The sequence below is a fragment of the Lissotriton helveticus genome, chromosome 12, assembly GCF_964261635.1.
Source record: "Lissotriton helveticus chromosome 12, aLisHel1.1, whole genome shotgun sequence".
In the NCBI taxonomy this organism is placed as follows: domain Eukaryota; kingdom Metazoa; phylum Chordata; class Amphibia; order Caudata; family Salamandridae; genus Lissotriton; species Lissotriton helveticus.
The window spans coordinates 23,205,409-23,220,155 of NC_136073.1; the positions used below are offsets into that span (position 1 = coordinate 23,205,409).

At 48.0% G+C, this 14,747-nt stretch overlaps 2 protein-coding genes across 3 annotated transcripts in view; both read left to right on the plus strand.

The window, feature by feature from the left end:
* The first annotated feature begins 7,748 nt into the window (after positions 1-7,748).
* TM6SF2 (transmembrane 6 superfamily member 2) overlaps positions 7,749-14,747 on the plus strand; it is a 29,892-nt gene continuing 22,893 nt past the window's right edge. Inside the window, exon 1 of one of the 2 annotated variants that reach the window (XM_078670320.1) lies at positions 7,749-8,223. In XM_078670320.1, the coding sequence (XP_078526446.1) occupies positions 8,126-8,223 (98 nt within the window). In that variant the 5' untranslated portion in view covers positions 7,749-8,125. The remainder of the gene's footprint in view (positions 8,224-14,747) is intronic. The other variant, XM_078670319.1, reaches the window with a different exon arrangement.
* Positions 7,812-14,301, plus strand: LOC144799121 (uncharacterized). Its single transcript, XM_078670318.1, has 4 exons — positions 7,812-9,888; positions 9,936-10,800; positions 10,896-12,916; positions 13,219-14,301. Exons 1-3 carry the CDS (start codon positions 9,874-9,876, stop codon positions 11,543-11,545), a joined length of 1,530 nt encoding a protein of 509 aa, XP_078526444.1. The 5' UTR covers positions 7,812-9,873; the 3' UTR covers positions 11,546-12,916; positions 13,219-14,301.

The following is a 14,747-nucleotide window of genomic DNA, read 5'->3' on the forward strand; positions in this document are numbered from 1 at the left end:
TGCAAGTCCCAGAATGCAGACTTTTTTTTTATATGGTTTTGGCATCCACATCACTGCAACCGATATGGACGACGGTTACCGCAATGGTCGCCGACATATCGGCACACACCCCAACTCCTGAATCGGGGCCTTTAACGCTGGAGAGGGCCTTTAATAGCCGGTATAGCCCTCTACGGCGGGCTATAAGGCTATAATAGAGCTTCCCAACAAGGGATGTACCCCATCTAAAATGGTTGCTATGTCCAGCGTGATGACCCAGCAACATCCGAGCCTCTTTGCTTTTCCTTCCACAATTGCAGTGGTGACATTAAAAAAAAAAGTTTGTTTTTCCCAACCTTCCTTGTACTCCAGAAATGCTGCTCACTACGGTGTAAGCCTGCGGTCCTGTGTTGTAACAGCCTCATCCCAGTCCCTTCTCCTACACCAACTTACAACCTTATTTCACACTTAGCTTCACTGGCTTCTCCACAGACTGCTCCCATTTCACACACCAGCTGTAGTCTCAGCATGCTTTCCCCTTCAGTACCAGCCCCTGCAGAGCGCTATTGCTATGCAGGCCAATAGGGCCCAGTCGTTGGTCTACATTATGGCTTCTGAAGCCGCAAAATCCGCATGTCTCCTGGGGCAACCGTTGATTGCTCTGTTTCGCAAAGCATTGAAAACTTGGTTTTTTTCTGAAGCGTATTTGTTGAATACCTCTTCGGTTACCACATATTATTGGACCCGCTTAGGCGCCTTGATGCCGTTGGGCTAAGTTACGCGATAAAAGATTCCCATCATTCATTCATGTCTGCCCAAAGGTGACCCACCCCACCTTTCTTCACAGTGGCTGTTATAAAGGCTGATGGACCTCAGTGCAGGGCCAACAAGTACCTTGTGAGCTGTAAATTCTTCTCCACCTGTAACACACCCTTAGCATGCAGTACCAGTCAATTCCCACACCAGTCCACAGATGCAGTTGCCTGTTGTGCTGCTTCTCGTCCTGCTGCCTTTGCCGGCATCACCACAGCCTAAGACTGATCCCGGCTCCCACACCAGCCCCCACGGCCTTAGTACACTCTCCCCTCTTGCATTGCACCGGTACTTACCGAAGGAACCGAATAGGCATCTAGTACTGCAGGAAGGACAGTTATTCTGTGACTGCATTTGTACACAAGTGTATGTTCACAAGTGTTCAGTAGTTTCATATGTGCTGTGTTACAGGTGTGTTCTAGTAGTGTTGAGTGGCAGTGAGCCATGTAAGTTTAGGGTGAGAGGTGTGAGTGCAGGGTGAGTGGTGTGCCCTTGTGAGAACTCAAAGGGGGAACATCCTTTACAACGAAACTTTTACCACGCAATACCTTTACAACGCAGGTATTACAACGCAAGTCATTACAACGACTTGCGCTGGAGGGCGCTCTAGGAAAGGGAATAGTTTAATTTACTATCCAACACCTTCCCTACTATCCACGGGGTCTGGAGTTGGAATAGTAAATTAAACTATTCACTATCCAGCGCCCCCCCAACGCAAGTCGTTGTAACGACTTGCGTTGTAAAACCTGCGTTGTAACGGTACGCTTGGTAATACCACGCGTTGTACCGTCATACATCCACTCAGAGACCAGCGTGCTCTTGTGAATGGATAGCTAGACCAAAACGTGAGTCCGTGTGAGCGGAGAATGACTCGTGAACCTGTGTGAGTGTAGTGTGAGCTGTGTGAATGCAGGACGATGTATCCCTAGACACTAAGTAATTCACCTCATCCTTGGGAGTTGGCAAGTGGGGATTCAGGTGCAATTTGGTCTGTGGTTATCAAAGCTGACCCTGCAACAAAATGTTAACCTTTTGGACATGCCTAAGGTTACTTTTCCAGAGGTGGAAGAGTCCTTGAAGGCCAGACCCAGATGTTGAGCTACGGCTCTGGAAAAAAAGTCCACTTGGAACTTCAGGCCAAGACTTCCTGTGGATTCTGCCACCCACGCCCTTACATAGTCACAAAGCCACTAACCCTGCACCTAGTGGCTAAATTGAACACCGTAAACCAAGAAACCTGGGGCCTTATTTATGAAGGCCTTGCGCCGCCGGTGCGTCACTTTTTTCCATGTTAAAAGTGACGCACCGGCGGCGCAAGGCCTTCATAAATAAGGCCCCTGGTTTCAAACACTGTTTATCTGTTAGACAAAATTGGTTTTACCCAGGCCACTACCTTATTTCACTGTACTTCCATGTCTTCGATTGTCGCGTTTTAGAATACCTTAAAAAAAACTCAATTTAGCATGTGCCTTCTACAAAAACTTAACTTTTTGTGTGTTTTAATAGACCTCACTGCTGCTCCGTATGTTCTAAAAATCTAAGCAGGGGTCACATGACAACTGACTTGCCTCTAGGTTCACTAATAGCCAGGGCCACTGGAATTATGCGGCAAAGGAAGACCATATTATGCAGCAGTTTTGACTAAATTATGCATAAATAAAAGGCAAATTATGCGGCATAATGAAGCACATTTTATATAGTATTACCCCACGATTTTGCCTTTTTTACACATTGTAACACTGCCTCTGAAATATTTCATCTTATTAATATCAATTTGATATCTAAATACAGCATTATGCAACTGAAATATAACCAGTCAACTTTCGCTAAGGGCCTTCCAGAGCGAAGGAACATGCATCACCTGTTTTTAGTACATTTTGATCCGGTTGAGCTATTAACAATTTTTTTGTGTCAAAATCTCCAAATTATGCAGCAGACAAAGGATTATGTGGCAAATGCCGCAAATCCAATATTATTATCCAAAATACGCTTCAATCCATAATTCCAGTGGCCCTGCTAATACCATCTTTTTCGCAGGCATGAATGTTTCAAAGTTGATGTTTGGTAACTGTGAATCCTGGTAAATGCCAGTCAATTAAGAAATTAATTTAGTGCACTTAAGTGAAACACTTTCAAGTTGAAGAAATATACTTTTGGAAATGTGAGTCTTTGGCAGAGTTTAAATGATGAATTATATAAAGTGTTCGAAGTGGGCGGGAACTGAGGGGCACGACATCCCCATACGTTTTTTAATTTAAGAAAAGCAGTTCCCCTACTTTTTGTGAACAAACACCCGTCCCAGAACAGTTCATTCCAACAGCTGAAATGCTTCAGCAGAAATGTAAGACAGGGAGTCTCCTGTTCTGTGGATTCGAGTGAGGGGCAGACAACTAAACAAGCCTTCCTGCCAGGGTTCCTGCTGCCTGAAAAAAATTAAAATATGCGCAATTTGTTGCAAACGTAAAGGGTGATTGGAATCCGGTATTGGCTTTCATTGATGGAATATCGAGAAGCTTCCTTTACTTTACTTTTTGATTGGTATTGCAAGGCTGAACTGTTAAGTGTGTACTTTTAAAAGACATCTATAAAAAGCTGCACTACATACAGGCTCAGTATTACTGAAATCTATATTTTTGAAGCAGTTTTTTATCTTCAACATTTTAGCGCCTTTCTTAGCAGCCTTTATTATACTGGGCGCAATGCAAGTTTTAAATATCGAATGCTCTGTTTTTAATGCGGCAGTGAGGGCAGGTCCCCCACAGTCGTGGGATTTGTCCATAATTGTGCCCATCTTTAACCCGTTAATTGCTACTGTCGGCCAACCGCCGTCGCGAGCACTACGTCTGTTGGCCACGCAGGTCATGAGGAAATTAGACCTATTGGTCTATGAGAAGAAATCCTGTGTGATGGTCGTTGGTCCACGCTCTACTAAATCAACAAAGTTTAACACCGCATCATGCACCCTTCCCATGACCAAGGTGTCCACTTACATGGGCATGTTGTTTGATTCAGAATTAAGCTGGCACCCTCTAATTAACAAAAAAAAGGCTAATTTTATATGTGCAAACACTGCCGTCTTTAGTTTTGCCTCAAGACTAGGCAGTAGACCAACCAGTACCCTCCTGCAAGTATATAGTGCCAAATGTATCGTGAATGTGACCCCAGGGGGCAAATTCTGGGGATACGTTAACCCGATTGAGCTGCAGATAGTGGAAAATACGTTTTTGAGGCGGCTCCTGTGTCCCCCCAAAGCACGTTCTTGGACATTGTGGCCGTCCGCCCTCTTGCTTTGGATGGACATTTGGTCAAGGCCTGGCTTCAAGCCTAGCAGGGAGATTTTAAAAGATTGTTTAACTCTTGATCACGCACTACAGATTCCCTGGCTTAACCTCTTCAGCGCGGCGCAAATTTGTGCGCTGAGCTGAAGTTCTATTGGGCGTATGGACTCATGACGGAACGGTTCCGTCATGAGCACAGGCCAACCGACGCTCATGACGGAACCGTTCCGTCATGAGCACCGAAGGGGTTAAGTATGTTAGGGCCTCCTTTCAGAATTTGAGGAGGCGATACGCAAAGCTGAATTTAAAAGGGTGAAAGAGCACTTTTTTAGGCAGAGATAGAGAAGGACTTGCATTGGCTAAGCTCCGTGCACGACGTCACTTTACGTTAAAAACTGTGTCAGCTGCAGAGCCATAACTTCTTGCTGTCAAAAGTAGGCATGACCGTTTTTTGCTAACTAGATTCCGTTTCGAGTTACTACACTTCTTATTAGCTTATCCTCAGGCAGAAACAGGGGCCATAAACGTACACCCGATGGTTGCGACAATAGGTCCCCGCAGGATACTCTTATGTTTCACTATATTTTGCAGTTTTTATGAAATGCCAAGGAAAACCTTATATCACCCTATCCTGAAAAGAGCAAACTTCTCCCAAGTCAGACCGGCCCTTATGTTTTTACAAATGCTTTCGGGGGATATAATTGTTAATGTACTTTATTTTTTTTAAGTTGCCGTAAGGCTGAGGAACAGCAGTGACTAGGAATTATATGAGCCTTGTGTCGATCTTATGTTTGCATAGCATTTTATGTTATTTTTATCTGTATTTATTGACATTGTGTTTTATCTGGTGTATTGTATATTGTATGTGCTTTTATGTTTGTCTCTTCACTTAAAACCGTATATACCTAACCTTGATTGACTTAAATAGTCACAGTGCTTTCTGTCACAGACTGGGACCTCGTAGCACTAAACATACACAGCACCAACACATGACCCAAGACCTGCGTACCCTCCACTGGCTCCCCGTCGAGAAAAGAGTCACCTTCAAACTGCTCACCCACGCCTACAAATCCCTCCACAACATCGGACCTAAATACCTCAATGAGAGAGTCTCCTTTCACGTACCCAAGAGGAACCTTCGTTCCGCAGACCTCACCCTCGCAGAGATCCCCCGCAGGAGGTAGAACGTTCTCCTACGTCGCGGCCAAAGCATGAAACGAACTCCCAGTGAACATCAGATGCTCCCCCACCCTCCACACCTTCAGGAAGAACCTCAAGACCTGACTCTTCGAGTGACCCGGAGCTGCTCTCCCCCCCCCCCGCGCCTTGAGACCCTCACGGGTGAGTAGCACGCTTAAAAAAAGCCTGATTGATTGAAGTCACTATTCTCCACGACATCAACCAGGATTTGAGGAGTTGGCCTAACGGCTAGGGCGGTCGTCCTCGAATCTCGGGAAGCGGGTTCGAGTCTCGGCAATGTCGCTGAACATCCTGGGATTCTGGGCAAATCACTTAATCTCACCGTGCCTAACAAAAATGAATGTGACCTCATGTAACGCAACGGGGGGAAACATCCTTTACAACGCAACTTTTACAACGCAGTGCCTTTACGACGCAACTTTTACAACGCAAACCATTACAACGCATTGCGCTGGGGGCGCTCTAGGATAGGGAATAAGTTTAATTTACTGTCCAACACCTTCCCTAGTGTCCACGGGGACTGGAGTTGGAATAGTAAATTAAACTATTCACTATCCAGCACCCCAAAGTGTTATGCGTTGTAAAGGTATGCGATGTAAAAACCGCATTGTAAAGGCATGCGATGTAAAAGTATGCGTTGTAACGTCATACATCCGCAACGGGTGCTATGTAAAGCGCTCTGATACCCGTTACCTTCGGGTCAAGTTTGCGTTACCAAAAACTCCGTAAAAAAATGTTCTGTGGCCCTCTGGTTACACACAGATCTCTGCAGTGCATTAACTAATAGAGGTTTCATAATGTGCAATATAGCACATTTCCCACTGATTAACGTAACATTTTCATTTAGGCCGTGCATTATTTTATATGTAGTCACCTGAAGCTGGAAGGCCCATAAAAGTTAAAGAATATTTTATTTTTAGCCTCACCTTTGACCCCAACCCCATTGCACACAGCATCACAGTTCCCACACTTTCTTTTAATGCACTCCGACCACTGATTGAATATACATAGGGGGGTCAGTTCCTGTTTTGGAGCCTAGAGGCGAGACAAATAAAGTGAAAAATCAAACAAGCATTGGCATTGCCAATAGGTCTCGCTTGTGGGACCTTATAAGTATTTAGTTTTGCAGCACAATATCCTTGTTGCATAATCGGATATTGTGCTGAAAAACTAAATACTTATAAGGTCCCACAAGCGAGACCTATTGGCAATGCCAATGCTTGTTTTTTGTTGTGAACGGTTTGTAAATCTGTGTTGGCTGACAGCTTGGCCGCTTGCAGTGACGGTCTTATGTTTGCGTGTTTTGATGGGGGTGTGCCTTGCTGGCCCGTTTCAGTGTTTAAGAAGCTGTAGAAGCTTTAGTGTTCAGCAGTCAGTTTGATATGTGAGATTCGGCTTGAAGGTAGGAATAGCCTTGTTTGCAGTATGCTCCAGGGTGACTGGCCTACGCAAGGGGCACCAGCTACCATTGCATGATGCGCTGGTGTTCAATGGACTCGATAGGATGGTGGTGTTGGGAGTAAATTCTGACGGAATGTTTGTGTTCCGGAATTTGTTAATTTATGTCAGCCACGCGAATATCTCATCTGAGAGCCATTCTAAAACAGCAGAAATCTTTAGCCAAATCTCTTACTTGTTGGCTAGAGACGTTCTTTATGAAACTGTGAGCCTTGGGTTCTGCTTTCCGGGAAGGGTGCAGCCTTTGGGAGAATGGCAACCTTCTTTCTCTTTTGAAGAGTAGTGTGTGACCCTCGTGTTCCCGCAGCTCAAGCTGAAGGAGGAGGGGGTGCGAGGGATGAGGGAACACGGCCTGGGGGAAGCTGGCTGGGGAGGGGGAGGAGAAATGCAAGGAAGGCTGTGTGCGGCGTAATTAGGGGAGGGGATTAGGGGAGGAGAAGCCGAGAAGCCGCAGAGCGCACGCTGGGCGAAGCCCTTTGATGTGCTGTGCGGCAAATGGAGGGAGGCTGATGCGCGTTCATGTTTGAACACGTGGTTCACATGAACTGCATGAAAACGCCAGCAAAAAGCTGGTGGTTTCACGAGAATTTTCGCCACTTGAATTCTCGCTCCGCTCGAAGCGCATGCGCGCATCGATAGGTCGCGAGACCTAAAAAAAATAGAGGGTCCCTGTAAATTAAATGCTAGGAGAGGAGGCAGGGAAATGTTTCTTGAGACAAATAAAGTGCCAAGCCATTTGCATTAAAGTGCTACAAGTCTACAGGGCCACGTTTGTATTGTAAATGAAATCCTGTCTCCCTCTCTGGCAGCAACAGTCCATAACAAGAGTGGGGCAGCAGGGGGGGGGGGTGTAAAGAAATTAAAATGCACAAAGACCCCAGAGCTGAGAAATGGTCTTTTCAAGCCCTGCAAAGTGCTTTGGGTCTGAGACGCCAGCACAGGGCACTTCAAGAACCGTCTCTGCTCCAGAGCACGTGCTGCACAGAGGAGGGGGCGATGTGCACCCTGGGGGGGCGGGGCGGCCTGGCCCTTTAAGAGGCGGCGCGTGCAGCTTTAAAGGTGAGTGCCTGCTATCAGGTGCCCTGGGTGTCGAAACCTGCGTGCCCCGCAACTGCGACCTTTGCATCGACGGATGCCCGGGGCTTTGGACGGGCACAGGCGAGGAGGTGGCGGAATGGACAGATCATCGCCCCCCAGATGGACTTTTTAAACTTTTAAAAAGGGGGTTCTCGGCACAGCGGTATGTGGAAAGGAATTTAAGCAGCAACTTGAGCCAGAACAGGGTGAACCTGTCCTCCCAGCAGGCGTTATTCGCCGGCACATCCTGGTGACTGGAAGAGGCGCTTTTCAAGGTTTGCCATTCAAGCGCTTGGTGGAGGCTTCGAGGCGCTGCAGGGATGGGGCCCGCGGGTCCGCTGCCCACCGGGGTCTTCCTCCTCTCCCTCACCGCCTTCCCGATCTGCTACGGGGTCAACAGTGTGGCGTCGCTCTCGGAGTAAGTATAGCGCCTCGAGCAGCTGCAGTGCTTCCAGGTGCATCTGTCATGTGACTCTCCGTGCAGCACGTCTGACGGGCTCTGCACGCCGACGCTTCTGACGGTAAACGTCAAGCTGCGATTCCCAGAATGCAAAGTGTTGTTGACTACAAGCCTCCTGCACTGACTGAAAGTTCACCCCTTAGGGGGCACTCCTCACAGCTATGGCACATGCCCCCCAGACCGGTGCAGAGTTATCTGCTTGTCCCTGGCGGGCACGAGCCGCATGCACAGGCTTCTCTTTCCCTAAGCATTCTGGTACATGTAGTTGTGTGCTTTGTTTAGCTCAGTACCCACCATTTGAGCTGTTTGAAAGAGGGGCTCGCGCATGATGGAGGCGTGAACCACAGCCGGGGCAGTGCTGAGCTGCAAAGCCGGAGCTGGAATCATGTAGTATCTTTTTTGGGGTGTAGGTATCGGGGGAACCCCAGTGTGGGAGTCCTGGGTGGTAACAGCCGCCTACGGGGTTTGGCCAGCTCGGCATCCTTACAGGGGAGAATAAAACTACAAGATCCAGAATGCAAAGGGGGAAAAACAGATCTCGAGCTACTCGCCTCATACCCCGACCCTTCAGAATGTGGAGCGAGTACTGACACTGCGAGAGCCTGCGTACTGACAGCTCGGGGCCCTGGAGGTGTGGTGGGCCGGGGCGTAGTCCTGCCCCCAGTACCAGCCTATCACAGAGCCCCCCCATTGTCCGCTTTTACCATGCTATTGCTATTGCTTTTGTGACGCTTTGTTAGCTCAGGCCTTGGCTGCCATTACACAGGATTGATGCATGTTTCACCCGGAAGCTGAGCAGGTGTGAGCCTAGACACACATGGGGCCTAGTGGGACTACTGCAAGCCAGGGCTTCAGCTTCTGGCGGTACTCAGGCGGTGAAGAGGCGGGTCTTGCCACGACTTGTGAGGGGGCTAGGAACAGGCTGGGCATCCAGACCTGGTTTTGTGTATGTGTGAGATGTGTGCACATAGGAGTGCAGAGGAGCCTGGATGGTTGGTGAAGGCAGGTGGGATTGTTGAGGTGTGCTGGGCCAGTGTTATGTAGTGCCTTGAAAGTGTGAATGAGGAGCTTTAAATGTGCTCCTTTGTGAATAGGGAGACAGTGTAGCTCCTTCAGCACCAGCCCTGCATGCCATTGCAGTGTGTGCGATACATGCATTGACAGCGTAGTTCTTGCATGCCACTGCGCAGTATGTAATTTATGCATTGATTGCACGGGTCCTGCATGCCATTGCACAGTGTGCGATACATGCATTGATTGCACGGGTCCTGCATGCCATTGCACAGTGTGCGATACATGCATTGATTGCACGGGTCCTGCATGCCATTGCACAGTGTGCGATACATGCATTGACATCACGGGTCCTGCATGCCATTGCACAGTGTGTGATACATGCATTGATTGCACGGGTCCTGCATGCCATTGCACAGTGTGCGATACATGCATTGACATCACGGGTCCTGCATGCCATTGCACAGTGTGCGATACATGCATTGACATCACGGGTCCTGCATGCCATTGCACAGTGTGTGATACATGCATTGATTGCACGGGTCCTGCATGCCATTGCACAGTGTGCGATACATGCATTGACATCACGGGTCCTGCATGCCATTGCACAGTGTGCGATACATGCATTGATTGCACGGGTCCTGCATGCTGTTGCACAGTGTGTGATACATGCATTGATTGCACGGGTCCTGCATGCTGTTGCACAGTGTGTGATACATGCATTGATTGCACGGGTCCTGCATGCTGTTGCACAGTGTGTGATACATGCATTGATTGCACGGGTCCTGCATGCCATTGCACAGTGTGCGATACATGCATTGATTGCACGGGTCCTGCATGACATTGCACAGTATGTGATACATGCATTGATTGCACGGGTCCTGCATGCCATTGCACAGTGTGTGATACATGCATTGACATCCCGGGTCCTGCATGCCATTGCACAGTGTGTGATACATGCATTGATTGCACGGGTCCTGCATGCCATTGCACAGTGTGCGATACATGCATTGACATCACGGGTCCTGCATGCCATTGCACAGTGTGTGATACATGCATTGACATCACGGGTCCTGCATGCCATTGCACAGTGTGCGATACATGCATTGATTGCACGGGTCCTGCATGCCATTGCACAGTGTGTGATACATGCATTGATTGCACGGGTCCTGCATGCCATTGCACAGTGTGCAATACATGCATTGATTGCACGGGTCCTGCATGCCATTGCACAGTGTGCGATACATGCATTGACATCACGGGTCCTGCATGCCATTGCACAGTGTGCGATACATGCATTGATTGCACGGGTCCTGCATGCCATTGCACAGTGTGTGATACATGCATTGATTGTACGGGTCCTGCATGCCATTGCACAGTGTGCGATACATGCATTGATTGCACGGGTCCTGCATGCCATTGCACAGTGTGTGATACATGCATTGATTGCACGGGTCCTGCATGCCATTGCACAGTGTGCGATACATGCATTGATTGCACGGGTCCTGCATGCCATTGCACAGTGTGCGATACATGCATTGATTGCACGGGTCCTGCATGCCATTGCACAGTGTGTGATACATGCATTGACATCACGGGTCCTGCATGCCATTGCACAGTGTGTGATACATGCATTGATTGCATGGGTCCTGCATGCCATTGCACAGTGTGTGATACATGCATTGATTGCACGGGTCCTGCATGCCATTGCACAGTGTGCGATACATGCATTGATTGCACGGGTCCTGCATGCCATTGCACAGTGTGCGATACATGCATTGATTGCACGGGTCCTGCATGCCATTGCACAGTGTGTGATACATGCATTGATTGCACGGGTCCTGCATGCCATTGCACAGTGTGCGATACATGCATTGACAGCACGGGTTCTTCATACTGTTGCTCAGTGTGTGATACATGCTTGGACGGCGTCGGTCTTGCATGTCATTGCACAGTATGTGATGCATGCATAGACACTGTTGCTCTTGCTTGCCATGGTACATTCCATTCCAGCCCCATCGCCTTAGACAAGAGAGTTCCACAGGGCTCCTCTTTGAACCCTACACTTTTTAACATCTATGTTGCTCCCTTAGCCCAACTAGTTCAGTCCTTTGCGTTTGAGTCCTTTTCGTACGCAGATGACACTCAGTTGGTCATTTCATTTGGGCAGGACATGGAGAACGCCAAACAGAGATTTACTACATGCATGAGAGAGATTGCCATCTGGGTGTCCCTCAACTGTCTTACACTTAATGGGGGCAAGACATAGTTTTTATTGTTTGGCAAAGCTCAGCTCTACTGGACGAAGGATTGGTGGCCAGCGGAACTTGACCCGCCCATTTCCACGGTCGAATCGCTAGAAACATAGGCATACTCACAGATGACCAACTATCTATGCGGGGCCCTATCACCTCTATATGTGGAACCGGATTTGGTACCATGTTAACTCCTCAAGGAAACCTTTTGGTGGCTTCCGTTGAGCTCACATAAAACACTCATCCAGGCCCTAGTCGTCAGCCGCTTAGACGATAGCAATGAGCTGTTCCTCGCCTCAAATGAATCCCTTTTATCGAAACTGCCAGTGGTCCAAAACACTGCGGCTCGTATGGTAAACAACTTACCTCCTAGGATTCCTTCGGCCCCTACACTCGGAGCCCCACATTGGCTACCCAATCGCAAGAGAGCACTGTTCAAACTTCTTTGCCTGACCCATAAATCCTTATCGGGCCCTGACACAAAGTTTCTTCGGAACAGACTCACTCCTTACGTCCCAAACAGGAAGCTGAGATCAAGCAATCCATTTTTACTATGTCCACCGCGCTTTCGCACCCGCTAAACATGGCGGCAGAGCCTTTTCTTCTCTGTGCCACTCTACTGGAACAAACATCCCTGCGTGCTCTAGTCTATGTGAATTAAAAAACACATTAAAACCTGGCTGTTTTAATGGTACGTCTACTCCAGTACTTGCTGACCAAGAGCCGCGATGTCCCTCAGGGGACGAGTTGTGCGCTATATTAAGACTCACATAACATAACGCAGTATGTGATGCATACATCGGCAGCGTAGTTCCTGCATGCGTTCGCACAGTGTGTGATGTATGCATTGACAGCACGGGTCTTGCATGCCATTGGACAGGCTGCCTTTGCTGTTTGTGGCCACCTAACCCCCAGTATGACATGGGCATTCCTAACAGCCTCAGGAATAGTCCTTTAGTCACTTTGTGGGGTAAATATGGCGAGAGGCCCTAAGTTATGAATCTACGCTTCTTTTTCTCTGTGAGAGAGGAATGGAAAGGAAACCCATGCAAGACATGTGAGGGTGGAGGGCAGGGGAGTGCCACACAGCCCATGTCAAATCCTCAAGTAATCTTCATTAATTGTTAATGCCAGATGTTTTAAGCAAGTACTGAAATTCTCTTGGGTGCATTTCATGCTTTTGGCAATCGTCAGAGAATCCTATGTTTCATTTGGAGTTTAACTCTGTGCTGTTCTTTGGGTCAGCGGTACAAAAGGATGTGGTGATGGACGGAGCATCTGAACCAATGAAACACTCACACCCAGTCAACAGATCTGGGTTTAATCCATCACCGTTCTTTAGCCCACTCTGCCACCCCAGTTCAGACATGGCCATATGCAAATCAGTCTGACCCTGTGCCTCATGGGAACAGTCCAGCCCGAACTGCCACGCCATGCCTTCCCTGGACCGGAAACAAGCTTCCTAGGACCGGTTTCTGGCATTCCAGCCGTCTTCAGCCCGGCTTGCTTGAATCCAGTGGCAAAGTGAGCAAGGGACTCACGTCTGAGCATACCCTGCCACACTTCTTTGGGTCAGAGCCTGTTCAGTTCCAGAGGTCTCAGAAAACCACCCTGGCTAAGCTTGAATAAGAGTGAAACCGGTCCTGGGTTGCTTGTGTTCAGGTTACGAAAAGACATGTCCTGGCAGTTCGGGCTGGACTGTTCCCATTAGAGCAGGGTCAAGCCTAATTTGTATATAGCCCGGTCCAAACTCAGGTGGCATGGTGAGCGAAATATTAAGGGACTGGATTGAGATGCGGCCAAAATAAATTACCAGTGATGAGATCAATTAAAGCGTTCCACCCTTCACTTTTTGTATCCTTCATGTTGGGGCAGTGGCTCAATCACATGTCGCTTGCATTCTGGGACTTGTGGTTCACTCTTTCCATTGAAGGAGAGCCAAACAACTAATACTCTGTCCATTGTCGTTGGTTAAGAGAAAACATCAGACTTTGTTGTGAATCTGATGGTACCCGACAGAAACTTGGCCTTCTCCGCTGCTGATGTCCTGCCTTATTTACGAGTTCGTGAGGCAATTGTTTGCAAGTGCGCATGGCGGGTGTAGTTGTTCCCAGCTGGTTTAATCCCTATTGTTTTTACGCCAGTGGAGCACGGGTCCCTTCCTGTTGTACAGAAAGTGCTCTGGACTCTTAAATACGCCATTGGAATTATTTGATTGTCCAACCAGCCTGGAATAGTTTTGGTGGCTCTGGGACAACAGTGGTACACAAGGTTACCTGAAAACACTTCTGCCCATCAATGCACAGACCTACAACCTTCACTGTGTGTGCATCCACCAACATGACCCTGACCGTGGCACTGCGACTTTGTCTGTCAGTTCCATAGCTAGACCTACATAATACTGACTGTCCCATGACCCTGACTAAAGGGCTTTGAGTCTGTCGCTCCTCTGAATTTACTTTCTACACCCATCGGGCCAACAATTGAACAACTCACTTTACTTTAAGGAACTTGCTAAAAAGGACTTATTCAAGCAAAACCATGAACACCTAGAATGACAAAACGACAATAAAAACCTCCACTTTTACTCACTTCCGCAAGCAGCCCCAGGTTGAAATGTTGTGTTAAAGTTTTATAAAGCACACGATTACATAGAAGCGGGTTTTCCTATTTTCAGTTTCTATTTTTTGGTGATTTCTGGTGGGGTTTTTTCAGTCTTTTCTGCTTCTCAGAATCTTCAATGCCAGGAAACCTTAAAAGTATCCTGGCACTGAAGACTCCGAGAAACAGAAACTCAAACCTATGTAAAGGGGCTGAAGGAACTGGATACAAGCCAGGTTTTCAATGCCTTACGGAAAGGTGGCCCCTGATCTGTGACCAACAGAGGAGCAGAAAAGTTGTTCTGTTGCACGGTGGCCATGACAGAGAGCACCAGGAATCCTGTAAGCTCTGAAGACCACACACATGGATTTAAAGATAATCATTCTGGCAACTGGAAGCCAATGGAGGGATTTGGGGAAAGCTAAGCAGATCATTGATTGGAAGCGTTGAGTGCGGTACGATAGACCGTGTTCTGGACTGGTTGAAAGTGCGGTATCACATAGGAATGGATCGTATGAAGAGAGAATTACAGTAGTTTCACCTTTGGTTCTTAACCTGTGGTCCAGTGGCCCCTAGGAGTACGGGATGTCAACTCAGGGGGTCTGACTTCTTCGA

What these genes read in the sequence shown, in the direction of transcription:
- LOC144799121 (XM_078670318.1), top strand. An exon ending in CCTGCATGCCATTGCACAGT is followed by an intron (nt 10,801 to 10,895) that starts GTGCGATACATG and finishes GCCATTGCACAG; the next exon opens with TGTGTGATACATGCATTGAT.